General features: G+C 51.7%; 1 protein-coding gene across 6 annotated transcripts; it reads right to left on the minus strand.

Annotated features, from left to right (window-relative positions):
* Positions 1-950: 950 nt before the first annotated feature.
* Positions 951-27,870, minus strand: ADAMTSL2 (ADAMTS like 2). Of its 6 annotated transcripts, none has more exons than XM_030961576.1 (19): positions 27,717-27,870; positions 26,115-26,226; positions 25,123-25,265; positions 24,521-24,596; positions 24,065-24,167; positions 22,305-22,450; positions 22,079-22,202; positions 21,039-21,119; positions 19,707-19,882; positions 18,457-18,799; positions 17,411-17,792; positions 13,472-13,575; positions 11,509-11,635; positions 9,003-9,216; positions 6,489-6,644; positions 4,464-4,634; positions 4,157-4,333; positions 3,138-3,282; positions 951-1,673 (listed from the first exon to the last, which is right to left on the minus strand). In XM_030961576.1, the coding sequence occupies exons 2-19, from the start codon at positions 26,223-26,225 to the stop codon at positions 1,555-1,557; spliced, it is 2,898 nt and encodes a 965-aa protein (XP_030817436.1). In that variant the 5' UTR covers position 26,226; positions 27,717-27,870; the 3' UTR covers positions 951-1,554. The 6 variants fall into 6 exon arrangements, with proteins under 6 accessions (XP_030817436.1, XP_030817437.1, XP_030817435.1 ...); XM_030961577.1 differs by having other exon boundaries at positions 18,535-18,799; positions 25,123-25,268; XM_030961575.1 differs by having other exon boundaries at positions 25,123-25,268.

Genomic DNA, 27,870 nt, shown 5'->3' on the forward strand with positions numbered 1-27,870 from the left:
GAGTCAGTCTTTGCAAATGAGTATCTTTGACTCTCTGGGGGGGTTCTGTTTGGGGTGGGGAGGGCTGGGGTTGGTTTCCTACGTGTTTAATATTCCGGGCTTGTCCCTGTGGCCCAGCACATCCCAGAGGGATGCAGCCACTCAGGCCATGCCCCCATGTACAGTTCTCACTGGGGTTTGTTCCCATGCCTTGAGCCCTTCTCTTCCTGTTTTTTGTGATTTCTCCTACCAGCCTTCCTTTCCTCCTTTTTTTCCTAGTTTCTTTCCCTTGTAGCTTGAAAATTCAGCAAATGGTTGGCTTTCACTAACCCTCACCTGGTGATCTGTTGTACAGGACTTTGGGAATCTCAGATTTGGGGAGAGAAAAAGTCAAAAAGAAAAAAATATATAAAAATAAATAAATAAATTACTTTGACATGGGTTTTGAGGTTTGTTGTTTGCTTTCTTTTTTTTTTGCCCCAGCATCTACAAATTTGGGGTGGTGTTTGCAAAGGGCTCAGGAGCTCAGGGAGGGTTGCAGCAGCACTTGGGGTGCACACAGAAGTTTGGGGGATGCTAAAGAGCCTTTGGCTCAGTGTCTGGGGGTCACACCAGTAAAAACACACAGCAATAACCCCTTGGGAGTTCAGAAAGGCCCTTTTCTTACTGGCACCATGTGAAATCTCTCTGTTCCCAAACCCCTGAGGAGCTTCAAGGCTGCAGCTTCTAAAGCCACAGAACCCCAAAGGGCTCCGAAAAGTCCCAAAATCCCCCCACTGTTGGGACTTTTCCTCCCATCACTGTCCAAGTAGCTGTGATTCTCCTGATTTAAAGCTGCTCTGCCTCCCCTGGGCACCAGCAAATCCCCAGCCCCAATTCCAGTGTTCCCAGCACTCCACGACAAACTGGAGAATAAACAAAATACCACCATAAATATGACAACTTTATTAAAATATACATATGAGTACAAATTAATGATTATATGGATAAAGTTCACTGTCTGTAAACAAATATATTAAAAAAGAGCACGTCTTTTTTGTGATATAAAGTGCAGTTATGTTTCCATATTATATACATTATGTCAGCATTGGGGGAGGGGGGGTTGTAAGGACTATGAAACTAACATTTGATTATAAGATAAAATTCTCTGAAAAAGTATACACCTACATATTACAAAAAAGGTCTTGAGTTTATTTAACAAACAGCTTCCCACCATGTTAATTCAGCTAAGGAGAGCCTGCAGGCCCTGGGATAAATCAGGAGAGAGGCACCAAGCCCATTTTGGGAAGGGAAACTTGCACTTCCCAGAGTTCACACCTTCCCCTCGCCAACCCCAACTTTGCACCGAGGGAAGAAACAGGAGAAGACCTTGGGTGTAGCTGGATTTTGTGGGGGGAATCAAATATACAAGATTTCTGTACAGCTCTGACCCCGGGGGGCTCCCAACGTCCAGCAGCCAGGAGAGGAGTTCTGCCTCGGTGGGGACACACAAACCAGGCCAAGAGCATCCTTGTCAGCAGTGTTTGGGGTGTGAGGGCAGGGGGAAGGAGGAGCCCTGGCTCAGGCAGCCCTGCCCTAGGAGTGGGGGGCACGGCAGGAGCGGCAGCAGGCTTTGCTGTAGTACCAGTGGCTGCACAGGTTCACCTTGATGGCCAAGGCACAGTTGGTTCCTGCCTGGTCCTGGCAGCTGTCATCTGCAGGGAGAGAAAATACACTTTAGCAGGACATGAAGTGCCTGAAAATATGGCCCAGGTTTGTTTTCTCTGGAAGCAGGTTAAATCCCTGACAGATACAGTTGATTTTCCTCGGGCGCTGAAATAATTTGGGGCTGGGGTGGCTGCTTTTTGGTGTAACCTTTGTTAAAGCACTTGGAGAGTAGGCGTAGGATTTCTCCCTTAATTTATGTCTCTCCTGCTGTTCCCAGCCTGAGCTAAAACGCTGCTGGAGCTTTATTTGTGCCAGTTTTAGCGCCACTGTCTCGTGGCTGCTGGCAGGTGTGAGCAGGCTGGTACCCTGTCTCCCAGGGTACCATGTCTCAAGGCATGGCATGGAAAAGAAGAAGAAAATAAACAATTGTGAGCTCATGAGGTCATTTTCCTCCCTACACAGCTCTAAACACCACAGGATGAGCAACAACATCAGCCCAGCTGTGGCTGCCACCTCCCTGACATCCCCTGGAAAGCACCATGGAGCTTCTCCAGAAATGTCATTGTCAACCTGGGCAAAGGCATGAGCAGGCTGATCTGTTCCTTCACACCTTGGGGGCCAGGCTTGGGGAGTCTCACTTGGTCCCAGCCCTGAAGCTCAATGTCCTTGCTGTAAAACAGAGCTGCCCAGGGACTGCTGGAGCCACCAAGGCACTGAGTTGTCCCCAAGTCAAGGGCTTCCCCTGGTAGGGATTCACAATTTCTATCCCAAGGAGGCCGTTTGAGAAAGGGAATGAAAATCCAGCAGTGTCATATCCAGAGTTAGGGGCAAGTGAGGTGCTGGAGAAAGGGATGAGGCTGCTTCAGCACTCTCACAACTCCTTTCAGTGCAATATTTTGCTTCAAACCCAAAGGATTTATACTTTTATATATCTTTTTTTTGCTTCAAATCCATAGGATGCATGAAACCAGGTTACTCCCAGGGCAAGGTGGCCATGAGGCAACTCCCAAGCTCCATGGATCCCAAGGGAGTGGGCAGCTGAGAGCACCCAGAGCTGAGCCAGGAGCTGGCCCCAAATCTGTCACCCATTTTCATGCTTTTCTCCCACACTGTCCTTATTCCCAAATCCTATTAAAGGATTAGAACTGTGTGTTTGCTAAAGATCACAGGGACTCTGAGCCAGCAGACGAGCCAGATAACGAGATAGTTACAAATCCCACAGGACACCCAAAGACCAAAAAATGATTAAAATAATGGCACTGACAGAACTTCCTCGGCTCTAGCTGGAATCTTACAGAAGCAGCACCCAAATCAGCTCTCCAAAGGCCCCTTTTATCTTCAGGTCAGAGCATGATTCTTCTGAGTTCTCCTCTTAATTTATCTCCAGAAGGAGCTTGTGCATTACTTGGGCACAGAGGGAGAGCTGTCCCTGACATTCTCCCTGGGATCATTATCCAAATGGGGCAGTGCTGCTGGAGGGATCCATGGGAAACCAAGGCTGTGGGGCTCACCTGGGGGCTCTGTGGGGCAGGGCTGCAGGTCACAGGTCTGTTTGCCCACCGGCTTCACCAGCGGGTCGCAGCCCCGCACGATGTCCTTGCCCTGGTAGCACTTCACATCCCGCATCCTCACGCCAATCCCACAGGTTTTTGTGCACTGGGGGACAGAGAGAAGGGGTGAGGCAAGACCCTGCCATGCCAGGGGACTGTTCTGAGCCACAGCCTGCTCACTGGAGATGTTAGGGCAGGAGGAGAATGTCACATCCCAGTGCCACACCGCTGTGCCCCCGACTCTGTCTTTGTTGCCAGCACCATCAGCTCCTGCTCAGGGTGGGTGGATGTGATCCCATCCCCTGGATCTGACACCCTCCCTCCTCCTGCTGCCCTTCACAAGGGGTCACAAATGAGCTGGCCCAGTCCAGGTGATGCTCTGTAGGACATGGGTGGCCATGGAACCCCCCAGAGCATCAAGAGTGGGGTTATGGGGTCTCTGTGCATCCCTGGGGGGGTGTGGAGCCACTGCTGGGCCCAGCACTCACTGCCTGCTGCCCTTTGGATGCCTCGTGGAGCTGGGATTACAGCAGGGCTGCTTTGGTTAATTAAAGGGTATGCAAGACTAAAAATGAGGCTCTTGGAGCTCAGATCAGGGAGGCTGCATCCAGGAGGGCTTGCAGGAAGCCCATGGCTTGGACCCTTGGCCACCGAACCCTGGTTGCCTCATGGGTTGTGCAGGGTGATGGAGCATCCCCAAATTCTGTATCCCAAGGGCAGCCACCCTGTGGGCTCCAAGCCACACTTCCAGGCACGAGGGAAAAAATAAAGAAAAAATAAAGCTACAGCTGGCCCCAAAGAGACCCTCTCAATCCTGTTCTCCCTGAGCACAGACAGCCCCAGCTGCACCATGCAGCAAAAACGCCCTGAGGAACCACGTCCTGTAGGGACTCACCCATCTCCTGGGGGTTCTGCAGGCAGAGGGACCCTTGGTGCCATGGGATGGGGCAGCACAGCCCTGGGGCCCCCTCCCTGCTCACCTCAGACCAGGGGGTGGTGTACCACTTGAAGCAGGGCCTCTCGAAGCACGTGCTCTCCTCCACGGGCTTCTTGGCCACGTCACAGTCAGAGGGGCTGCGGGTCTTGATCTTGCCATTGACAATCTCCAGGCAGAGCACGATCCTCTTCTTCACACCCCGGCCACACGTCGTGTTGCACTGTGGGGTCATGAGCAGGGCCCCCCTGAGAACTGCACACCCCATCACAACTCCTCTAGGGCACCCCAAAGCCCACCAGAGAGCTGCACACCCCATCCCGACCCCTCTGGGGCACAGGGTCTGCACTTACCCGCTCCCAGTCCTGTGCCAGCCAGTGCGAGGGGCAGTTCTTGTCCCCACAGGGGTGGATGGCCAGGGGTTTGGTGTCCAGGTTGCACTGGGACTCGGGCACCACGCGCCCGTCGCTGGTTTTGCAGTACACGTGCCGGATCATCCTGCCCTGCCCGCAGCCGCCGCTGCACTGCAACCACAGCGGGCACTCAGCACCAGGGATCCCCCCCGACCCAGCCCAGAGCAGGGACAGGACCCCCAGAGCAGGAACAGGGCACCCAGAGCAGGGACAGGGCCCCCACAGTAGGGATGGAGCCCTCACAGCAAGGACAGAGCCCCCAGAGCAGGGACAGGGCCCCCAGAGCAAGGACAGGGCCCCCACAGCAAGGACAGGGCCCTCACAGCAGGGATGGACCACCCCCACAGCAGGGATGGAGCCCCCAGGGCAGGGACAGAGCCCTCACAGTAGGCACCTAGCCCCCACAGCAAGGACAGGGCCCCCAGAGCAGGGACAGGGCCCCCATAGCAAGGACTGGGCCCCCACAGCAGGGACAGGGCCCCCACAGCAAGGACAGGGCCCCCAGAGCAGGGACAGGGCCCTCACAGCAGGGACAGGGCCCCCAGAGCAGGGACAGGGACTTCACGGCAGGGACAGGGCCCCCAGAGCAGGGACAGAGACTTCACGGCAGGGACAGGGCCCCCAGAGCAGGGACAGGGCCCCCACAACAGGGACAGGGCCCCCACAGCAGGGACAGGGCCCTCACAGCAGGGACAGGGCCCCCAGAGCAGGGACAGGGCCCCCAGAGCAGGGACAGGGCCGCCACAGGGCCCAGCTGCCTTCCCACACCTGCCTCCCCCAGATTTCACAGGGGTTTTTGGTGCTTTAAACAGCCACAGGGATGATGAACAGATCCTCCAACAGAGATTCCATCGTCATGGAATCCCAGACTGGTTTGGGTTGGGAAGCACCTTAAAAATCATCCTGTCACAACTCCCTGTCACAGACAGGGGCACCTTCTGCTAGCCCGGGTTTTTCCAAACCCTGTCCAGGGCTTTGGAAAAGGAGAGGTTTATCCTTGGGATGGGACATCCAGAATTTCTCTGGGCAACCTGTGCCACAGCCACAGCACCCAGCATCTCGCAGGGCGGGCAAAAGGGGAAGCACCACAAGCAGGGAACCCCAGAGTGGTTCCCAAAGTGGCAAAGGGGACCAAGGAAGTGGCTGCAAAAATCCAGCCCCCAGTGCCTGGAGCAGCCGGTGCTCCCCGTGCTTCCGTGGTTGCTCTTGCAGAGGCTCTCGGTGTTTCCTAGCGCTGCTGCTGCCATGGAAACTACTTATTTTTAGCTGATGTGAATGTATCAAAACCTGGGTAAAAATAGCTTGGGATGGAGGGGGTCTCTGGAGCAGAATTGTGCAGGAAGGGAAAAAGCCAGGGGGGGAGGGAAAAAAAAAAGAGAGAGCGAAAGAGAATAGAAAATAAGGATAAAAGAAAAATAGGGAAAGTGAGGAAAGGAGGAAATAGAAAAGGTAAATGGGAAAAAGGGAAAAGGGAAAGGGGGAGATGAAAATAAAAAAAGGGAAGAAAAGTTAAAAGGTTCAATTTCTGGGCATGGAGCATCAGCATTGCCAAGGAATGCTGTGCAGCAGACAGACAAGAGGATTTTGACACCCACTAAGGCCCTCAGCCAGGTCTCTCAGGGTTTAACCCCTGTTGTACCACATCCCCCACAAGGCAGGAGCCCAGGGGAAGGAACAGGATCCACTGGGGTGCTGGATCACCCCCAATGCCCAGGCCAGGAGCCCAGGGGGAAGGAACAGGATCCATTGGGGTGCTGGGGCACCCCCAGTGCCCAAGCTAGAGTGACTCAGGGTGACCCGAGAGACCCAAAGCAGTGGGATTATTTGAGGCCAGCTCCCAGCACAGGCTGCCTGCAGGTTTGTTGGGACCCAAGTGCAGGTTTGTTTGATGAGCCCAACCCCAAAAGCCCCAGGAGCAGCAGGGACAAGCCAGCCTGCGGTGGGACACGACGGCCGGGCTCTCACCGGTCCCCAGTCGGACACTGTCCACTGCCGGTCACACGGTGGCCCCGTGCAGTTCTTCTCGGCCAGGGGCCGGGCGCTGGCATCGCAGAGCTTCTCCTCCTCCGAGCAGCGGATGTCCCTTGTCACCACGCTCCGCTCCCCGCAGCGCGCCGGGCACTGCCGGAGGGGACAGCGACATTACCGGGGCTGCCGGCACCGCGGCAGCTGCCGGCTCGGGGATGGGGTTTTTCCCCATATTTGAACATAAAAGTTTAAAAGCACATGCTGGAAATGCACAAATGATTCGCCCAAACCCCCTCCACAGCCCCAGCTGCGTCCTGCCCAGGTGCTGTGCTCTCCAACAGGTGATGCCAGAGGGGGGAAAGGGCTCCAGGAGGGTCTGCTCAGAGCTGAGCAGCTTTAGCTGTCACTTGGAGACAGGGTGAGATCTCCCTCGCCTCCTTCCCAGGAACAGCCAGCTCCCTTCCACCGCTTTGGAGAATGTTTTCCCCTCCTGACTGCACAACTGAGATTTTTATGCTGTGGATAAATTTGGCACCGTGCAGCCCAGTGACATTATTTAGAACTGGATTTGAGTTACTACAGTCTCACATACACATTACATTTGCTCCATGCATAACGTAAAGCAGGGAAAAGTGTCAACAGCACAGGGCCCAGACACACCGTGCCGAGATGTTAATCCTCAGAGCCCTGAAATGTGCTTTTTTTAATGCCTATTTCCCCAGCCAACTTGGCACCCCACCTCTGATGGGATCCAAAGGAGATTAGCTTTGCTGCTGGCTAAGAACAATCTACTCCAGCACTGTCTCAAGCAATCTGTCCCTGACAAATGCTGGAGGAGAATATACATTTCTGTAAAATAAACCACTCATTTGCTATGCTGGACAAAATAATGCTCCAGCACGTGCTCAGGGAGCTCCTCTCTACCAGCTGGGAAAGTCAAAACATCCTGCACCACCAGGGAATGCACCAGCCCCTCTGTCAGCTCCAGGGAAATGATGCACACCAGCTTGCAGGGGAATGGAGACGTTTAAATTATGACTAAGATGAGCTTTTGGGAGCTTCCCAGGAGGAAGAGTCATATTCCTCGTGATGCAAACCATGGGGCAGGTTGGCACCCACAGACAGCTCGGCTCAGAGCTCATCTGCTCCTGCTTAGATCAGGTCTGTGCTTGATTTGGGAAGAGGCACCCTGAGGAAGCAGCACTGGTTTGGTTGTTTCCATGGGTTTGTGTTTGTAAGGGATGTAATGGAGCACTGGAAAGAGATTCAGGGGCACAAACCCTCTCCACAGGTTTTCCCAAGGAAACCAGAGAGCTTGAACCCTCCCCAGAGCATCTCCCAGAGGTTTTGGGGACTGGCTTAAGGCACAGATAGGGAAAGGTTTCATTCTGCATGTGGCGCAGAGGAGGTGAGGAAGGGATGTTTATAGGGATGTAATTTATGTATGAGTTGGGATCACCTTCCTGGCACGTTAGGTTTGAAGAGGTTGCCAAGGAAATACTGATGGGGAGATCTGAGCCCTGGGCTCCTGCCCTACCTATGAGTGACCAATGGCAGTGGCCTCCCATCCTAAACAGGAGCCAGGCCTTCATTTTAGGGGGAAAAATATTGATGCTCATTGATCCACATCATTACTGCAGGCAGTGTATCCTGAGAGGCTGATGGCTGTGGATGGTTATGGATGAGGATTGATGCCTCAGGTTTAGCTTTTGTATTTTTCAGATTCTGTGCTGCTTTGGTGTGTAGTTCTGAGCTTCATATGAGGGGATGGTGAGCTGCACAGAGCAGGGAGACAAAACAATTCCTGCTCCAGCTGGGGACCAAGGACAAATGATCCAAATCTCAGGCCCAAGAGCACAAACAACGTTGGCTGGAGAGAGAAAAACAAGCAAGATGGGACTGCATGGGCTAAAGCTGGAATTGGACAATTAACTCCAGTACGCAAATGGAGCAGAACTTATAAAAGTGAGAGACCCCGGGAGCGCTCGTGCATTTTGGGACCATTTTGGTTCATCTTGGGTGCAGCCCTGGCTGGGCTCTTGTGCTGCCCAAGGTGCTTCCATGGAGGAGATCCTTTTAATAAATCCCTACTTTATTTTTTAACTCCATCTAGCCTCTGTTCTAGCTCACATGGTAACCTAAAAAAGCATCAGGAATCACAAGGCATCACAATTAATTCCAATATGCAAATGGAGCAGAACTTCTAAAAGTGAGAGACCCCAGTCTCTCTCTTACACAGTTGTGCATTTTATGACCATTTTGGTTCATCTTGGGTGCATTTTGCAACCATTTTGGTTCATCTTTTGTTCACCTGGCTGGGCTCTTGTGCTGCCCAAGGTGTATCCATGGAGGCCTTTTAATAAATCCCTGCTTTATTCTTTAACTCCCTCTATCCTCTATTCTAGGTCACGTGGTGACCTAAAAAAGCATCAGGAACCACAAAGCATCAGGATAAATTGGAAAAGGGAGTGAAGGCCGGGCTCAGGCGCTGCCCTGGCCAGCAGGACTCACCTCTGACCACTCAGACATCTCCCACTGGGGCCCGCAGGCCGGGTTCTTGCAGACCTTGCGCTCGTCGGGCCGGGCGATGTCGGCCGCCTCGCACAGGTCGCTGTAGACGGAGCTGTCGAAGCCCGGTGAGATCATCTTCCAGCAGCGCACGATGCGGAACTGGTACCCCTCGCCGCACGTGCGCGAGCACTCGCTCCAGCTGCTCGTCTCCCACCTGTGGGGGAGAGCATGGAAATGCATGGGAAAGCGTGGGAAAGAGTGGGAAAGCAAGGGAAGGCAGGGGAAGGCATGGGAAGGCATGGAAGAACATGGGAAGAGCATGGTAGAGCATGGTAGAGCATGGAAGAGCATGGGAAAGCATGGAAGAGCTTCCTCTTTCCATGGGAAAATATGGAAAGGCATGGGAAAGCATGGAAGAGCATGGAAAAGAATGGGAAAGAATGGGAAAGAGTGGGAAAGAGTGGGAAGGCACGGGAAGGCGCGGAAGAACATGGAAAGCATGGGAAAGCGTGGAAAACCGTGGGACGGCATGGGAAGGCATGGGAAGGCATGGAAAAGCATGGAAAAGCAAGGCGACCCCCATGGCAGGGAGGAATGATGAGGAGGACTCCACGGATATCCAAATTACTAATTAATTACTTTATTATATTGTGGCAGTATCATTCTTTTCTCTGCTTCTCTCGCTGCTTCTCTCAGGTTCAGAGAATGTGAATCCCACACACCTGGGCAGGGAACAGAGCCCATCACCCCATGGAGCAGCCCACGGGAAAGCCCTGGCTGCAGGGAGCGTGTAATCACATGTCCTCTGAGCAAATAGAGACACAGTTGTCCCAGGAAAATCCTGGGAAGCTGTGGGAAACTTAGAGAAAAGAATTAAAACATTCTTCTCTCTCTTTTTGTAACTGTTGCCTATAGATCTGGTTCTCCAGAGTGTGCTGTTCATAGCTCACCAATGGTGTGAGAGGTTTTCACTTTGAGACCAATCAAGTCTCACCTTAGCAAGTTACATTATAAAAAGATGTGCTACTTTCATTAAATCCCTTCTGATTCACCTTCTGAAGACTGGAGTCTTTCATTCCATCCCTGACTCAACAGCATCAAGGGAGGAGTGAGCTGCAGCCAGGCTGCCAACTCCTGAGAGCTTTTCCCAAGGGATGGGATGCATCAACATATGTTGGGCTTACCCTGCAGCCCCCAGCTCGTGCCTGAAGCTGAAACCAGCTTGTCAGGAGGCAGGGTGGCACAGCAGGGCCTGGCCCAGTGTCCTCAGTGACACGGGAGTGTTTGTCACCATAGGCTCTGCCAGCACATTTCTCTGTCAGGCTTTTTGCTCGTGTTTGACCTCTCCTTTTTGCCTGCTCAGCTGAAGTACAGGGAGGACACGGCATCCATCACCCTGCAGATGCCAGCAGTAATGTCACACAGAGCTGCCAGAGCCCCAGTGGGACACAATTCATGTCCCACCATCAGTCTGACTCTGCTGAGCACAAGTGACAGGCTGGAAGAGCTGGGATCTGCTCCAAGCACTGCCTGTCCTTTACTGTCCCCTGCCACCTCTGTCCTGACAAGACAGGAGCAGCTTGCAATCCAGAGAACAAACATAAAAGGTCAAGTTTTGTACAGTACAGTAATATTACAGCAATTAAAGAATGAGCTAAATCTGAATGGATCAGAATTCCCAGCTCCTCTGGAGGTGGGCAGCCCCCAGGTCCCCACTGCTGCTGTTCTCCAAGCAGGAGAGCCCCAGCTGCTCCCAGGCCTCACACCCCATCTGGAGCTCCAGGCAGTCCTAAGGAGATGTCACACATTTGGAGATGTCATTTAGAAGTGGCACCTAACTTCAGAAGGGAAATGAAACAAAGGACTTCCCCATCCAGATCACACAAAATTAACATTTTTTCTTTGAAAAGCCTTGCCAGCCCAAGCATCTTCCTGTCTGCCCAGGTGCTGGTGGCTGCCCCATGAGCTCCCAGTGCTCCCCAGTTGAAGTCACTGGTAAATCACAGAGCAGCTCTTCTTCCTCACAGTGCAAGCCCTTGAAGCTGGAACAGCACAGCCATAAGGAGGGACAACTTTGGCAAAGATTAGTGGGAGAATCTAAGCAGAAAAGGTACCCTAATGCTTGTTTTAAAAAATGGAACAGAGATTACAGTCCCTGTGGTGCCCTCAAGGTGGGTCCATTCACCTCCCCACATTTTTCTTGCCTCAGCTGCAGCCTGACCTGGCTCTCAGCCCTAGCATGAGATTTTCTACTCCATGTCCTACCTGTCCTCCTTCACAGTCACCTTAGTGTTCTCCAGGAGCTGTCCCTGGCATCACTGGGCTCTTGTTTTGCCCTGTTCTCACCTCCACTCAGGAGGAAACTCTTGCTGCGTCCCAGATGGAATTAAGGGAGGAGGGATGGGGGTGCTGTGGGCCATCCCTGCTGCCCCCCAAATCTCCCCTAAAAAGACAACCAGGGCAGAGGAAGCACAGAGACTGCAGGAGTGCCCTGTGCAGGCAGTACCTTGGCTGGCACTCTCTCCCAGCACAGAATTCATGGATGGGTTCGGGCCGGGTCATGGCATCACAGTAGGCATCGTCCACCTCGATCCCATCATAGCGAACACACATGGCGTAAGTGGACATCACTCCTGGGCTCAGAGAGAACACACACACACAGCAGGGTGCTTGGTGAGCTGCACATCCAAACTATTTTGTTGTTGTTGTTTTTGTGATTTTAGCTGCATTTCTCAGAACTTCCTCCCCGTGGCAAGCAGGAACCTTCCTGTCCCATGGGATGGGTGCTGCTGGGAGGGAATATCACAGTGGCCACCCCACTAATGTGAGCAGTGTGGTTGAGTTTGGCCAGCTCAGAGGAGGGCCATGGCATGGCCACCCCTGCCAGGGCTTGCCACCAAAGCCAATATATGACTAACACATTTTTATAGGAAATACTCAGGACCACGAGTCTGCTCGGCAGACAGGGTGGTGGGTGGAGGCGACAACAAACAGTCCCCAAACCCACTATATCCCCCACTCTCCCTGGGCATTACACCCCTCCCTTTGCACCAGGTGCTCCCCAGGTGCATCCAGAGCTCCAGGCCAAGGCAGGGATCCTGGGGATTTGGCAAGGAAGGTCCTGCCCCTCCTGCTCCCCCTCCAAGGCAGCGGCAGCCGGTGCCGTCAGAGCGAGACCTTTTCCCCCACAGCCTCCCGTGCCAGAGTAAATGTTGGGAAGTCCATTCTGGGACCTGGCTGGGGACCAGGAGGCTGCTCTGGCTATAGGTAACAAGAATTGCAGCTCTGGAGAACATATGGTTTACATGAAACTAAAAAAAGATCTACAGCTCTTGACATGGCTTTGCCTCTCTGCGATATGTCAGTGAGAAAAGGCAGCGAGGAAGGAGAAATTTGAGTTAAACCTCTCTCGGCTTGCTGCAAACCAGGGCAGAGCAGGCTGGCTCAGCCAAGGGAGAAATTTGTTCAGAGGGGATCAAAGAAGTCAAAAATGTCCCAGAACACGTGGATGACAGGATCCTGGGGAAAGGGAAGGCTCACAAAGCTTCTGCTGCAGGCACGAGGCTGCTGGACCAGAGCAAATGCTTAAAAGGTAAAATCCTTGCATTTGATCTTTTAAGAGATGTCCCTGAGATTGTAAACTCCTCTCTCCCACTCCTTTCCCTCTTTTTAATTCCAGAAGCACTGCAGGCTCTGGATAATTTCAGGGGCAGCACAGACAAGTGCACAACCCACACGCCTGATTCATCCCAAGGGATCGACAGGACCCCCTAACCAAGGGGTGAGCAAGGAGACCAGGTGCCTTGAAGCTTTTCAGGGGACAAAAAGGGAGGAATTAATGCAAAAAGAGGGAATTTCTGCCTGAAGAATAGAGGCTCAGTTTCGATATCCCTGGCATCTCTGTCACTGTTCCAGATTTACACCCTCGCAGCCGAGCTCAGGCTCCAGGGTAGAAGGAGTGGGAGAAACAAAACATAATCAAAAAGCCAAATGCTATTGTGTTTCCTGCCAGAGCTGAACAATCTTTAAAATTTCTCTCTGCAGGGAAGCAGCTGAGCTTTTCAAACCCCTTGAAGCTGTCAAAAAGGTGAGGAAGGGGGGGAAAAAAGGAGGCTCAGGACAGGTTTGGGGATCCTGCTGAGCCCCAGGGGGGACACAAAGTGATGGAAGTGAAGGCAGTGCTCAGAGCTTCCCAGAGGGAGGGTGTTTGGAGGGATGATGGACAAACTGGGCACCACCTCCTGGTCCTCAACACACCTGAGAGCTCGGTGGGGTTTGCATGCTCAGCCCCCAGCTCCTCTCCCCACCTTTGCACCTGGGCACAGCAGAGCGGGGGTCGTGCTAAAGCAGAGCTCTTGAGATCCCCTAAACACCACCAGCTCCTTCCCATCCCTAACAGACATAAAATGGACTCACACACCAGGTGGTTTCAGCGGGCTGTGCAGAATTTGGCTGCTTCTTATAACTACCTGTGGTGCATGTAGAGCTGCAGGGTTCGTGGGAGGAAAGCTTCCACCTGTACATGTCAGCAGCACTCACACCTTGGCCCTTTCTTAACAACTTCAATCTGTTTCTAGCAATAAGCAAACAAAACAAAAAACAAAACAAAAAAAAAAAAAAAAAAAGAAAAGAAAAGAAAGAAAAAAAAAACAAAACAAAAAAAAGGCATTTACAAGGCAAGCAGTGACAGCCCACAACAGACACACACATCTGGCTGCAGTTCGGTTGGGTTTGGGTTTGGGAGGGGATGTGCTTGGTTTGGCTTTGGTTGGGTTTGGTTGTTCTGATTTTTTGGGAGGTTCGTTTGTTTGAATCAATTTTTAATTTTTTTTAGTTTCACAACATACCTGTCCTGAGCCCCAAGTAGAATCCCCAGCCTGGTTAGAGGCAGAGCTTCCACTGTCTAGAAATAGAGAGAATGGGATAAAAATACCCACAAGTAGAAACAGTTCAGAATTTAACAAAAGTTTGCATTTTCTGCTCAAATACACCTGGCCCTCGGCCCACAGTGACTAAAGGTGCAGTATCTCCTCCCCTGTGTCTCCAGGGCTGGGCAAACCCGCTCGTGCTGCTCAGTGCAGCAGAGATTTTGGCTGCTCCAATCTCCAAAAGCCAGCACAGGAGTTTCTGAGCTCTCCCCTCAAAGCCCACTGCTTTTGCCACTCTGGTTTTTGGTCTGATTTATTTTGCTGGATGTCAAGTGGGGAATTTGCATCTCTCAGCTCCAAGCTGTGCTCAAACACAAAATGCCACGGGGAGAGGAGTAACAGAGTCAGCCTAGTGTGAGAAAAAACATTCATCCAAGCAAGAATTGCAGCTGCTCCCTGTGCTGGGAGGGGGGAACACCTCAGGGATACTGCACCTTTACAACAAAAGGCTTCGGTTCTGTTCTCATACCTTGGTCCAAACCCTTGGAACAGCTACACTGGAATAGTGTACAAGGTTGTATCCTCACATCCAGTTGTCTCTGGCCTGGCAGGATATGCAGCTTGTATGATTTCTAGGCAGCAGAAGCTCTGAAATTGCCTTATTTAGTTGTTTGTAAGAAAAAGTTGAGGTCCAGCCTATCAAATCAACCTTTCAAAGGACACTGTTGAGAATCCAGCCATTTCCTTTCCGACCCACCCTCCTTCCACCGCCAGCACTGAGCCTCCAGAAGGATTAAAAACAACAACAATCTCATTTTCCCTGTTGATTTTGCCTCTGTCAGTTTGGCAAATGGTTGCTTCCTGCACTTGAAATGGAACTGAAATGAATATGACTATTTTTTTTTTTTGGTGGAAAAATAACAACCTCAGCTCACTATAAATTGTGTTTTATCTGCCACAGCAGCTCTGCCTGGGGACCCACACCAGCTCCTGATCCCTGCCCTGTGCCACCAACTGCCACCCAGCCAGGAGAGGGCTCACAAATTCATTAAAACATTGTCAACATCTGCTTTTTGTACTTTAATTTGCCTGGAAATATCACCCAGATCCTCCAGTCTATCCCCTGATCTCTGAGGCACCAAAGTAAACACCAAGTTATCCTATGACCAGGACTCCTCTGTCTTTACAAGGATAGAATCTTCAAAATAAGCTTTATCCCACATCTGAGGATGGTAAATCTTTCAACAGTGTCCCTTTAGTGTGTGTGATCCTAAATAAAGAGTTTCTATGCATGACAAGGTCCCAGGGACAAGATCTTTCCAGAGGAATCACGCATTTGGGCATAGGGCAGCTCATTTCCAGCAAAGACAAAACTGTCACTTTGTTCTCCTCTCAATGCAGACAGCAGCCCATTGTCCAACAAAACTGGGGGCATTTTCTCTTTTCTTTCAATTTTCCTCTGGATTATGAGCTAAATAATAAAGTCACACATTTGCTTCTTGAGCTTTTAATGAGCTTTTCAAGCAAGATACAGCGCCAAAAATTAGCACCAGTCCCTCACTCTTAACTGAGTTCTGGGCTGCCCCTTTTCCCAAAACAGTTCCCACAGCAGAGGAATAACCCTGACAAATGCACACAAAAACACCACAGAAACAACATCCACAGCCCCTGGCTCCCATTGCTGTGTTTTATTTTGGTTTTTGTTTCTAAGCAAAGGGGCAAACTCGTGGCTCCTGTTGCAGGTCCAGCCTGAAAGGACCTGAGCATCTCTCAGCCTTTTGGCTGGTGCAAAACTGGTCTGGATATCAATGTTTTGGTCTGTAAAGTTTGTATTTTGTTCCAGAGAGAGAAGAGGGGACATTGTGGAACAAAACCAAGACCAGAACATGTGGAAAAACATATCAGTGATGGCTGACATTGCTGAAGAGGTTTAAATCACTGTTATCAATAGCTGGGTAGCCAGGGACAGTGCAAGGAGCTTTTCAGCACCCAAAAAGCTGCACTGGAGCCCCAGTGTTCTGTGATTGTCCTGTAAAAGCCAAGCTCCCTGTACTCCCAGGAGGTAGGGAAGCACTGCCCCCATTTCACAGCTGCTGGGGCAGAGTTTTGGGGTGCAGGGTGGCAGCTGAGGGGACACAGGGAGTGTCATGGGGAGCCCCAAGGGGCAGGGCAGCCCCCAGGGCAGGGTAAGGGGAGCTGAGGGCTCTGCCCTCTCTGTCAGAGAGGATGAAAAGCTTGCTTTGGCAGCTGAAGGCAGCACTCCCAAGCCAAGGCACGAGGAGAGATGATAGATTCAAGCCTTTGGCAAGGTTTTCATGTTCTTATCATTAAGAAGTTTGTTGATCCATTTGGCTGCACGGCCATTTTCTTTAGCACGAGTGTCTTTAGCATAACATAGTGGAAGCTGTGGGTGAATCCAGCTAACTCTAACCAGAGGGAGCATCTGCTCAGGGCTTTGCATCTCCTCCAGCTCAGCATCTTATCCTGTGTTTTACAGATCCAGGAGGATCCTGGGGTGCCGTGGGGATGCACAGTGGGACCCAAATCCACACCTGGCTCTGGGAGTTGGATATTCCCAAAGCCCCAGAGTCAGATCAAGCTGCCCAGGGAGTGCTCTCGTGGCTAACTGACCATGAAGGAGGGTTAATTGCAGGGCTAATTGCTGCTGTGAGCACTGGCCCCATGTCAGTCCCCACGTGGCCACACTGGGAATGAGTTCTGGGCTGGGAATCAAGGCTGCTCCCCAGAGAGCCCTGGGACATCTCAAAAGCTGACAGATACAGGCTTGGGGATCAGCACCTACCCCAAGAGTTCCTTCCACCCTTCCCCAGAGCAAAACCTGCTGCTAAAGCTACATTAGGCCTTTCTTTACCTCCCCACTTCCACTCAAACCAGCCATCTAAAGGAGTCCTGATGTGATGGTCCCAGTATCAACCAGTGAGCTGCTACTGCAGAGCTTTGGATATTGCTGTCCAAGCTGTGACTCCCTGGGCTGAGGCAACAAATCCAGGCTGTTCCTGGACCTACAGTGGAGCTCCTGGTGGCAGGGCCACGCCTGGGAGCTGCTGGAAGCATATTCCTGCCATCCCAAGTGAGGAGGATCGTGGGTGGCACTCGACAGGGTGGGTGAAAAGGGGCCAGGACCAACTTCTGCTGCATCAGGACTCAGAGGAAGGGGCTGGGGAAGGGGAGCAGGACATCAAGAGAAGGCAAAAGGAAGAGGCTTCTTCATGGCTGTGTCTCTGACAAGAAGATGTGACAGCAGAGAGCAAGGCCCCAGCTGACAAACGTCAGCATGGACTTCAGCATGGCCACCGAGGGGGACATCAAGATTTCCTCTTGCTTAAACGCTCTCATGCCTTCCTGCTCCCAAACCTCTGGCCCTTCCTTCCAGATGAACTCCCAACAGAACATTTCCACCATCCCACCCCCACTTACCTCCTGCTTCCAAAGGGATGGAAACCATGCATTGAGCACAGGGCTTTTACAAGTCAAGAACATCAATAAATTGGATTTATTAACTAAAGGCACGTCTCCTACCTTGCTTTGTGGGTTCTGTTCCCCTGAGGGCTGCTCATGGTGACGGTGGCGTTGGAGAAGGGCGTCTCTGCAGAGGTGTTGGTGGCTTTGCCATTGCTCAGCTCCATGAAGGTGCTGTTGACCGAGTAGGTGACGAGGCCATCGCTGTCCTCGTAGTCCACGTAGAGGCTGTCAAGAGGTGACCCCACCGAGTTGGTTGGGTCTCCCTGGGCAAAGATGCTGTTCATGGTGATGTTGAGCAGCAGCTCCTTGGAGTCCGAGGTCTTGCCCAGCAGCTTGTCCGTGATGGCGTTCTCCAGAAGGAACTCCCTGGAGCTGAGCCTGCCCTCGGGCTCTCTGTCGTCATGGTCTGTCTGGTAAGTAGACCTGGTTACGTTTGAATCTAGATTGGAGCCAACAGGGGGGAAACCACAGTGACAACCACAAAATGCATCGAGGCTGGGAGGGAGAAGCAGCCCGGAGCAGCGGGGACGCGCCGGAGCCTGAGCAGCCACACGGGGGGCCAGAGGCAGGGCAGGGGGGGTCTCATGGGGTTCTCAAGGGTGTGCAGCTTTGGGGGGGCTTATCCTGCTATGGTGTGGCCAGAGGGGAGCTCAGCACCCGCCAGCACTGCCCGAAGCAATAGCAGAGGTGAAAGGAAGGTGCTCTGCTGGCCCCACAGCCCATGCAGCCATGCTGGGAAGGCACTCCAGGCAATTTGGGGGTGGGATGCCCAAAGGACTCAAATGGGGTCTTTGGAGGGGTGGGAGGTGATGGGAGATGTTGTGATGGGGAGTTTTGTGCACCCAGGGCTCCCTCCTGTCCTTGGCATGAGGCAAAGCACAGCAGGGCACCAGCAGGGAGGTCTCACCCAGTGTCCACCCCCCACACGCCCCCACCAGAAACCAGAATCTGAAGGGCAAAGAGGATTTGTGAGCAGAGATGTTTTAAAGAACTTTCCGAGGTTTCCAAAACACAAACCAGCAGAACCACCAGAGGTAGAAACAGAGCATTTCTCAACAAGAGCTCTGAGAAACAGAACAGTGAGGCCCAAGTCTCCTCCTTACCTTGGGGTTGTTTGCCCTTCAGTTTTGGCTCACAGTCAATTGTTTCTGCTCTTTCATAGACCTCATTGGTTTCCTGACCTTTGCTCAAGTTTAAATCTTCCTCCGTGTCCTGCCTTCCAAACACCTGGTTCTCCAAGTCTACCCTTTCCCTGGAGATTTTCCCAAAATAGGTTGCATTGTGCTGGATAAAGCCCAGTGGCACGTCCCCGTCGAACTCGCGGCTCTCCTCGCTCTCCGACTCGGAGAAGGTGTAGTAGATGGGCTGCAGATTCTTTGAGTGTGGCTTCCTCAGCAGAGTGTATTCAAACGTGATGGATGGGTTCTTGCCATTTTGATTCCAGACCTAGCAAAGAAATCAAGTTATTAGAGGGTGCAGGGAATTTGTGGCAGGCAAAGCATGGGATTCATCTTGGACCTGACACTTGGGGAGCATCAATTTTGCTGCTCCAGTCTGTTTTCCTTGACAGTGCCAGCTTCTTCCTGCTGGAGCCCTGCACCATTTTCCAAAGGTTATTTGGCAGTGCTGCCATAGGGATTAATCCCAGGAGCCACAGGTCACTCTTCCTCCTTGGCCGCTGAGTGGCCAGAGTCTTGGGGTAGCCACTTCACAAGACCATCACTTGCAAAGCCACTTTTGTGACTTTATAAAGAGCACACCCTCTCCTGCAGCTGCTACACCGCAGTGGGGCTGGGGACTCCCAGCTGAGACAGCCTCATCGTGGTCTAATGCTTCTTAAGCACCCAAGCAACCATCCTTCCCCTTCCAGAGGAGCCCGGGGCTACATGGAAGATGTCAGGAGTTGGGCTCTGGCTGGCTGCCCAGAAGAAAATTGAGGGACTTTTCTCCAAATACCTGGTTTTACATGGTTTGCTTTTGAGAGAGAATTGGGGTTTAAGGTTTATGCACTTGTCTAAGCTCTCTGGCCCAGTTTCTTATTTTTGCTTTTCCTGCCAGGTAACTTGGATGAAAATGCCAAGGAGCAGAGGAGAAATCCCCTCACAGTGCCTGAGGCATCTTCTCTGTGCAGAGAGGAGTTACCAAGCCCACATTCACCACTGACAGCCCTGCCTGAATCCATGAGCACTAACACAAATAAAACAGGGTTGGGCAAGGAACTGGCCAGAATCACTCCTCCCATCCCCTCCTCATGTGAAACCATGCCAGGACTCTGCTCCCAAGCTCACCCCTTCCTCAATCCAAGGTGGATTTTCTCTTCCCCACCATGAGAAGAGGAGAAGTCAAAGCTCACCATTATGTTCAGCCCTTGATTTGTGGGTCCCTGGGCAACAATGTACTCGATGCCAGTCTCGTACACGTCCATGGGCCGGCGGTACTTGAACACCGTGCCTGCAATGTTGAAGTTCTTTGGGCTGTCCACTTTATAGTTCCCATTGAAGAAATAGTACCCAGCTTCATCAGCCACAGCTTCAAAGGAGAGAGAACAGTCAGTGCTGTCACATGCAAGGGCAAAGCTCTGCATGCAGCCCCTGGTGTGTTCAGGGGGTAAAATCAGTGCCACAGCAATAAAAAAAGAGATTCTCCTACATGGCAATGCATTGGTCACCTGTTTGCAGCACTCACCATGTGAGGACGTGCTCAGAGTTCGGGGCACGTGTCCCTCCACACTGCAAACCCCTGGGAATGTGGCTCACACTCGGCCCTGGCTCCTGTCACCCCCTTGGCACCAGCACAGCAGGAACATTGAACAGTCCTAGCTCTGCAGAGAGCACTGGCAGGTGGCCAAGGGCAGGAGCTGCCACCTTGGGAGCTGATGTCCCCTGAGCCAGCAGTGGCCCAAGATTTCACTGATGGCCCCTGAGCTAGCCCAGGAACTGGTAACATCATCAAGCCTTTTTCATCCATAGAATCATCCTAGAATGGTTTGCACTGGAAGGGATCTTGGAGCTCATCTCATCCTGCTATGGGACAGGACACCTTCCACTGGACCAAGCTGCTCAAAATCCCATCCAGTCTGGCCTTGAACGCTTCCAGGGAAGTGACAGCCACCTTCCAGAGGCCACGAGCCTCTGAGGCAGCAAATGTGCTTCTCTTTGGCAAGTCTGGATTTTTCCACACTGCTCCTGAGCAGCTCTGTCACCTCCCCCGTGAGATGGGTGTGTGGCCACCAGCACTTCAGCAAGGCCACATGCAGGTCACATCCCCTTGGTGCTGTTGTCATTGCACATTCCCCAGGCAGGGGAAGGTTGAGGGCATCACCAGAGAGGTGAAGTCACTTGGCCATCTGTGATCCAGCACCAGGGCATCTGTCACACCCTGCTGAAATCCCAGTGATATTCACCAACATTTTCTGCTCTAAAGCAATCAAAGTGTTGACAAACACAGCCCAGGTGCTCGGGCTGCAGAGAAGAGCAACACCCTGGCTTGGACAACACGGATGGATTTATATTGCCTACGGATTTAACTCATGTCTGCAGCAAACAGACTCGCTGATCCCTGTGGGTCCCTTCCAACTCAGGATATTCTGTGATTCTGTGACAAAACTACACCCAGCTCTGCATTGGAAAAAGCATTAACCAGCATAGGCATGCATCCTAGGGAAGTACCAAGAGGTTATACACACCCAGAACATCTGCAGACTTTTTCCGTTCCACTATCTGGATATCCCTCGCTCCGGCGGGAATGTGCGTGACCAGGGAATAGCCTACGGATTAACCAGAGGATCTTTGTGACCAGTGATCTGAACCAAACCCTCCTCAGGCAGAGCTGCAAGCTAGCCAACACCCTGGCCTGGACCCACATTTTTAATGAGCTATGGATTTAAAAGTCCCAACCCTTCATGTTTTAGGCTGCAAACAGGAGCTTATCGGTGATAGCAAAGAAAAATGTGCAAATTGTGTCCTGGTTTATGGAGGAAAAACACATTCAAGGGGGGAAAAGATTCAGTTCTTACATGCACAAATATCATGTTTATCTAAACTGGTGTAAGAAAATACATCTGCAGATGGTTTTATTAGCTAGAGAAGCTGTTGTGTGGTTCAGTATTGATCCCTGTGTTATCCAGAGTTCCCAAAACCCCAGCAGGAGATGGGAGCTGGTTTCTCCCGACTCCCCTTTGCCTAGCACCAGACAAGAGATGGGACAGGACAAGTCTTCCTACAGCACTGAAGTTCCTGCAGTTTGCTCCGTCTCAGAGAGCATTAATCATAATTCCTGAATTAGATTGTTATATTTAGGACATGTAGGTTCGGCTGCTTTACATCACACTGATTTTTGAAATCCTGGTCTTTCAAGATATTGTTGCTTCCTGTTATTACAAGTCATTTATTTCTAGTCTTACTGGGTCATGAGTGTCCTGTTTTTGGCTAAATGACTAAAAAAGACTAAAAATAGATACCAGCCTCTTGCATAACCCTTTTGCACCACTCATCATCAGAGACCTCTGGTTTCTGACAAACACCACACAAATTTCCTGTTTTGTTTTGGTTTTTTTTTAAATAAGGTTTTCTCTGCCCAAACAAGCAGCATCAACACAGATAGAACACGTGGGAAAAACTTGAATTGGGCAGCTGGTAAGACCTAAAAGCAATTTACCAAAAAAAAAAAAAAGTCCATTTTAAACCCAGCCCTCTCAACTCAAGCCCTCAATCCCCAAAGCCTTACCAAGATGAGAATTTCCTTTCCGGTAACTGCCGGTTACGTGGGTGCAGCTGCTCCCATCTCCTTGGCAAACTCCACATTTATCCAAGGTGTGGGTGGAAAAGAGAATGCCATCACAGCCAATGGGCTAAAAAATGCACAGACAGAGCACTGAGGGTCAGGCAAACGTCGCACCCACTGCGATTCTCTGAATGCTACTAACGAGATTTTTGCTATAATGTTTAACAACCTCACATTTTCCAGACACGCAAACCCCTCGGAAATCCGTGTATTTGCAGGATGTTCCATCCCTGGCCTGAACCATTAACTGTCTCTGACCATCCACGGTGGTGCAATGAAGGTCACAGGGCTTGCTAGAAATGTGAACATAGTCATCTAAGGGGAAAGGATATAAAGAGAGATTCAAAAACAGCAGAAACACCACAACTTTCATCCTACCCAAGCCAGCGACTCTCTGCCAAGCTAAACAACGGCAGCACAACTGCAGAGCAGTGAGAGTTCAGAAGTGGCCATCTCTTGTGTTTCAGGATAGGCAGGAGATGGCACTTGGACAGTGTGGCAGCCTTTGCTGGAAGAGATGCCCCAGGGCTGCCAGGGGCATCACCAGCACCAGCCCAGGGCAGGCACTGAGGCAGCAGCACTGCTTTGTGCAAGTACATTTCACAAAAACATGCATGTGCACTTAACAACTTGATACATGAGTTAAATTTACACATACATTGTTGGAAATACACCTGTAAGACTGTATTCAAAACCATAGCAACTCAGAGCATTTTATGATCTATAATTTTTCCATAAACATTCACCCAAGATGGACTTAATTCACCCTTTGCTTTCTGCAGACAACAACTGGCTGGCAGCACCCACCAGCACAGTAATCCCACATTTTATAATATCCACAGGAAGCAGATGACAAAATCATATTTGCATCAGAGCCCCAAATGTTTGTCTCCACCAAGTCCTGAGCAATCAGAGACCCACTGGCCTGCACACCCAAGCAAGGCAGCATCAGTGTCAAAATATTCTGCTGCAAATCCTCTCAGGAGCCACATGAATGCCTGCTCAAACACAAAACAACTCCTGCAACATCTCTGGTGAGTCAGCTTGAAGGCAAATGTGTTTAAGGAAATTGTCACCTTCAAGGGACAAAAGCCACCAAGGACAAATAGGTCATGGGCCAAGTTCTACCTCACTGACCCTGCAAAGGCTGGAGAGCCAGGGGCTTGGTACACAGGGAAATTGATTTGATGAAGATAATTGTTCTTGGGTATGCCCAGAGACCCCTAAAACAAAGTTTGCAGGGGATCCCATCTTTATTTTTAGGCACTCAAATGAATCTGAAGTGAAGATGGATCTGATCCCATCTCTATTTTTGGGCACTCAAATGTGGATCTGAAGAACCTGAGCTCAGGAGCCTCCTCAGGAGAAGGGTCCTGGCTTCCCAGCAGCTCTAAAGCTCATCCATGGCTTGTGTTTAATGATTGATTTTGATGGGAGTTCTGTGCCTAAAAGTTCAATAAAAGCTCAGTTTCTGAGTCCCAAGTTGTTTCTGCAGTTCTTGCTCACCCCAGATGGCCAAAGTGACCAGCTGCACCTCGGTGACATGTGACGGAGCACACAGAGGGCGTGGGAGAGACCAAATACCACTGAGACAGCACAGCCAGCAATGGCCCTGGCTCAAAGGACACTTGTCAGGGTGAGCCCAACTGTCCCTGCCAGCACAGCCCTCACATCTCCTGCTCCCACATCCTCCTCTGGTCCCTGGGAGCTGTGACCAACACAGGCTACAGACATGAATTCACGTTGTTATTTAATTTTCAAGCTACCCTGCAGCTGCCAAACAAGCCTTTGAACTCGGGAGACAGCTGATTGTGCCTCTGAAAAACCACTTTAAAACAGCAGAGGAGGAGCCTTCCTGCGGGCTGTAGCATCATAACTATCAAAATATTTGGCTGAGCATTATGAAACACACAAAGAATGTCTTGTTACCAGGATATAAAGGTTTCCATTGATAGGTTCTGCCATTGTACACATGGGAGTTAAATGATGAACACTGCTCCTCTCGGAAGCTCCTTCCGTTCACAGGGCACTCCTAGAATGGGATACATTAACATCCTGACGGAAACAAAGTGCGGGAAAGGTTTCTGGCACATCACCACCAGCTGCAAGGAGTGTTTCCATCACCTTCCCCAGCCAGGCCACATCCTCCTCCTTCTCCTCCTCTTCCTCCCCCCGCTGCAGGAACCCCCTGGGAATTGTTGCCAGAGCCACTCTCTGGTTTTTATGGCAAAATGCCCAAAGCCCAGAAACTGGCACCAAAGAAGGGAACCCCCAGCTGCTTGGAGGGGCAAGAGGGTGACAACTTCAGGACAAGTGGTGTCCCCTCTCCAAGGGACCCAGAAATGCCATACATGGCTTTCCCAACAAGACAAAGGATATCCTTACTTGGACTTTGCAGAGCTGGTATCTTTTGGATGTTCCAGTGCAAGTTTTATTAGCCAGCCCACTCACTGACTTCCTCCTGAATAAGGAAATGGTGGTTAGATGGGAGACACAAATAATTTTCCCTTGTTTAAATATATTTGCTCTCTGTAAGGTCAGTGTCCACAGAGCAGAGCCACACAGAGATCTGTCCCTGGAGCAGGTAGCAAAGGTCTCTGTGGCTTTGTCACCTGCACCACCAAATATTCCAGGAGGTATCATGGGGACAAGGTTTACAAAGTGTTTTTTGGCAACCACATTGCCCAGACAGGGCAGAGCCAGGCACAAAGCAAATGGGTCCCCAGCCAGGCCTGCACCAGGGGCTGCTGTGCCCCAAAGCCTGGGGAACAGGCTCAGCCTGTGTCTGCTGCCCCTCCGCACAGAGAAACTGCAGGGCCAGCACAGGAATCACTCAGCTCCTGGCAGGGATGCCCAAAGCTCAGGAAACCCCCTCCTGCCCCAGCAGGGTTTGCCCAGACACATTTCCATCAGTGCTTGTGTGTGAGTGGTGACCTCTGGGGTCAGGCAGCTGCTGCAGAGCCCCTCCCCAGCCCTTGGGGCTGTACCTCTGCCTCAGGCAGTGCCTCTCCTGGGATTTCACACCTCCCCCACAGGTCCTGGTGCACGCTGTCCACTTGGTCCACTCTCCCCACCAGTAAGCAGTGACATCTGAGCCCTCCTCCAGGCTGTTGGACGTCTGTGCCAGGTCCTGCTGGGAGCACAGGGGAAGGAGGAGAAGCAGGAGTCACATCCAAACCTCAGAGCCTGTGTGGGGACACTGAGGGCAGCCCTGCCCTCCCAGCCTGCCCCACTCGACCCAGGCATTGCCTTCTCCAGTTGAGGTCAAGCCTGAGGTTTCCATCCCTGCATTCTTGCAATTGTGTTTTCATTACAAAATTGGAATGAAGTGGCAATATTTGGGATTCCTCAGGAAAGGAAATTCTCATTGTTTCTCTCAGTTGGCAAAACCGAGCTCCCAAACAGCCCTAAACTCTGTGAGACTCTTGGTGCTCTCTGACTCTTGCTCCACAGAGAATTCAGGGAGCTGCAGAGCCAGCTGCAGCTGGAAGCTCCACTGGAAGCTTCAACAAACCCTTGCAAAACCCCTCTGCAGCAGCAGAGCGGGTCAGTGGGTGCCAGGGGGTGCCAGCAGGGTGCAGGAGCCTGGGTGCTCTCTCTGCAAGCACAGCTTTGTCCCTTCAGGAGGGTCCCTGACACCCCCAGCTCCCACCCCCTGTCATAATCATGCATCAGAGGGCAGAGGAACTGCAAATATTGCACGGGAAGTAGATGAAAGCTCAGCCACTGCAGGGAGCAAGGAGTGATGCTCACCCAAGAGCAGGGCATGGCCCTTCAGAGTCCTTGAAATGCTCTGGGAATGCTCTTGGCTATGCTAGGCACAACTTAGGTTATGCCTAGACTAAAGAGTGAAGGCAAGTCAGAAGTCTTCACCATTTTTGGAGACCTGGTGCATGCACAGAGCAGCTCTGCCAGCCCAGGGGGTTCCCATCCCAGACACCAGAGCATTTTAGAGCCCAGAGAGCCCCCAAAACCTTACCTGAGCTATGACAAAGACAACATTGCCCACAAGAAGAAGGGCCAGGGTGCCTTTCAGCTGCAGCTGAGCACTGATGGAGATGCTGCTCCACCTCCACTTGGATATCTTCATCCTAGAAAGCAACCAAACACTGCACTAAGCACAGCTCCCACCCAGCCCCATGCCCAGCAGCAGGACCTGCTTTGCCTGGGTTCCAGAGCTCTGCTCCAGCATTCCTGCTCAGCTCAGTGACACCGACCAGCAGTAATGCAGGGACCTGAGCCTGAAGTTTTATTTAATTAATAGCAGCATGAACACGGTACAGGTTCACTTCCCAGCTCGGTTTTTATCTGTCAAACCACAACTTTGCACTGGTTTCCAGTGGCTGCACCTGACACTGCTCCAAGGCTGCCTTGGAACAGAGCCTGGCTTACACCGAAGCACAGTGAGTAGCCAGAAGTGTTCCTGGATCTATAAAAGCAGTGCATTTAAATATCCCCATTTATAGAACTGCTCCTGGAAGAATGAGATGAAAAGCTTCAAAAACAAAAAAATGCAATTACCAGGCATTATTCCTCCTTTTTTCATTTATTCCACTCCAATTCCCCTGGGTTCCCAGGGAAGATGCCTTTTCTTATAGAAAACACACGACCCACAATTAAAGAGCAGAAATGAACTATCCCAAGTGTCAGCCTTTCATCTCTTTCTCCATCTGCCTCATGAAAGAGAGTAACCCAGAATGGCATTTTCTTAAATAAAACCCAGCTCAAAACCACAATACATTTTATTGTGAACCTCCCTGCAAGAGCCAGAAAGGAGCAGGTTTCAGGAAATCATGCTTCCAGGCAATCAAAGCAGCTCATGTCTGTGAGGAAAAAAAAAAAAAATCCTCCTCTAAGCTAATTTCCCTTGAAAAGCAGTTAGGCAGAATCTTTGGGAAGCAGGGGGGTGGGAGAGGTGCTGCTCCTGAGGAGAGAGGGCAGGACTGCAGACCTGTAATATAAAGAGCTTCTTTCCTACTCATTTTTGTTCGGGTTTTTTTTTTTTTTTTCCCTCCTCGCAAAGGTTTTTGTAGCGGTTTTGAAACCACTGAATTGCCGGCAGCACCAGCCCCGCTTTGCTGTCTGGCTTAGAAAAAAAATTACCAGAGGGCTTCCAGGTCCCCAAATCCTCTCTGCAATCGCCCTGGGGGAGAGGTGCAGCATGCTAAAGAGACTTTCCAAGAGGCAGATCCATTGATTAATGGGAGCCCAGAGCGCTTGGCCGGGGATCCCGCGGACAGGTGGCTGAGCCTTGCCTTACACTTGGTTCTCATTAAGGCTCCCAGACACTCCTGACTCCAAGCCAATACCAGAGCGCGCTCGGAGTTTATCCTACAGGCTGCGGGGCTGCGTGCTTCAATGAAGGCGCAATTAAGAAATGGAGGAGGGATGTGGCCGCGATGAGCAGCATCGCGGAGCCGGCAGCGGGGCAGCCCCGCACGGGCGGCGGGAGGGCGATGCGGGGCGGGGATGCGGAGCGGGGATGCGGGGCTGCATCTCCGCCGGCAAGGGATGGGACGGACGGGACAGAATGGGACAGGATGAGACAGGAGAGGATGGGACGGGACGGGACGGGCCGTACCTGGCGGCGGCGGGGCCGGGCAGCACGATGCTCCGGGGCCGGGCGGGAGCGGCGGCGGCGGCGGCGCGGAGCGGAGCAGCGGCGGCCCCAGACGCTCCCTCCCTCCTTCTCCCTCTCCGACTTCAAAGGGCAGCCAAAAGCGCCGGGGCTTCCA

The sequence above is a fragment of the Camarhynchus parvulus genome, chromosome 17 (genome assembly GCF_901933205.1).
Source record: "Camarhynchus parvulus chromosome 17, STF_HiC, whole genome shotgun sequence".
NCBI classification, from domain to species: domain Eukaryota; kingdom Metazoa; phylum Chordata; class Aves; order Passeriformes; family Thraupidae; genus Camarhynchus; species Camarhynchus parvulus.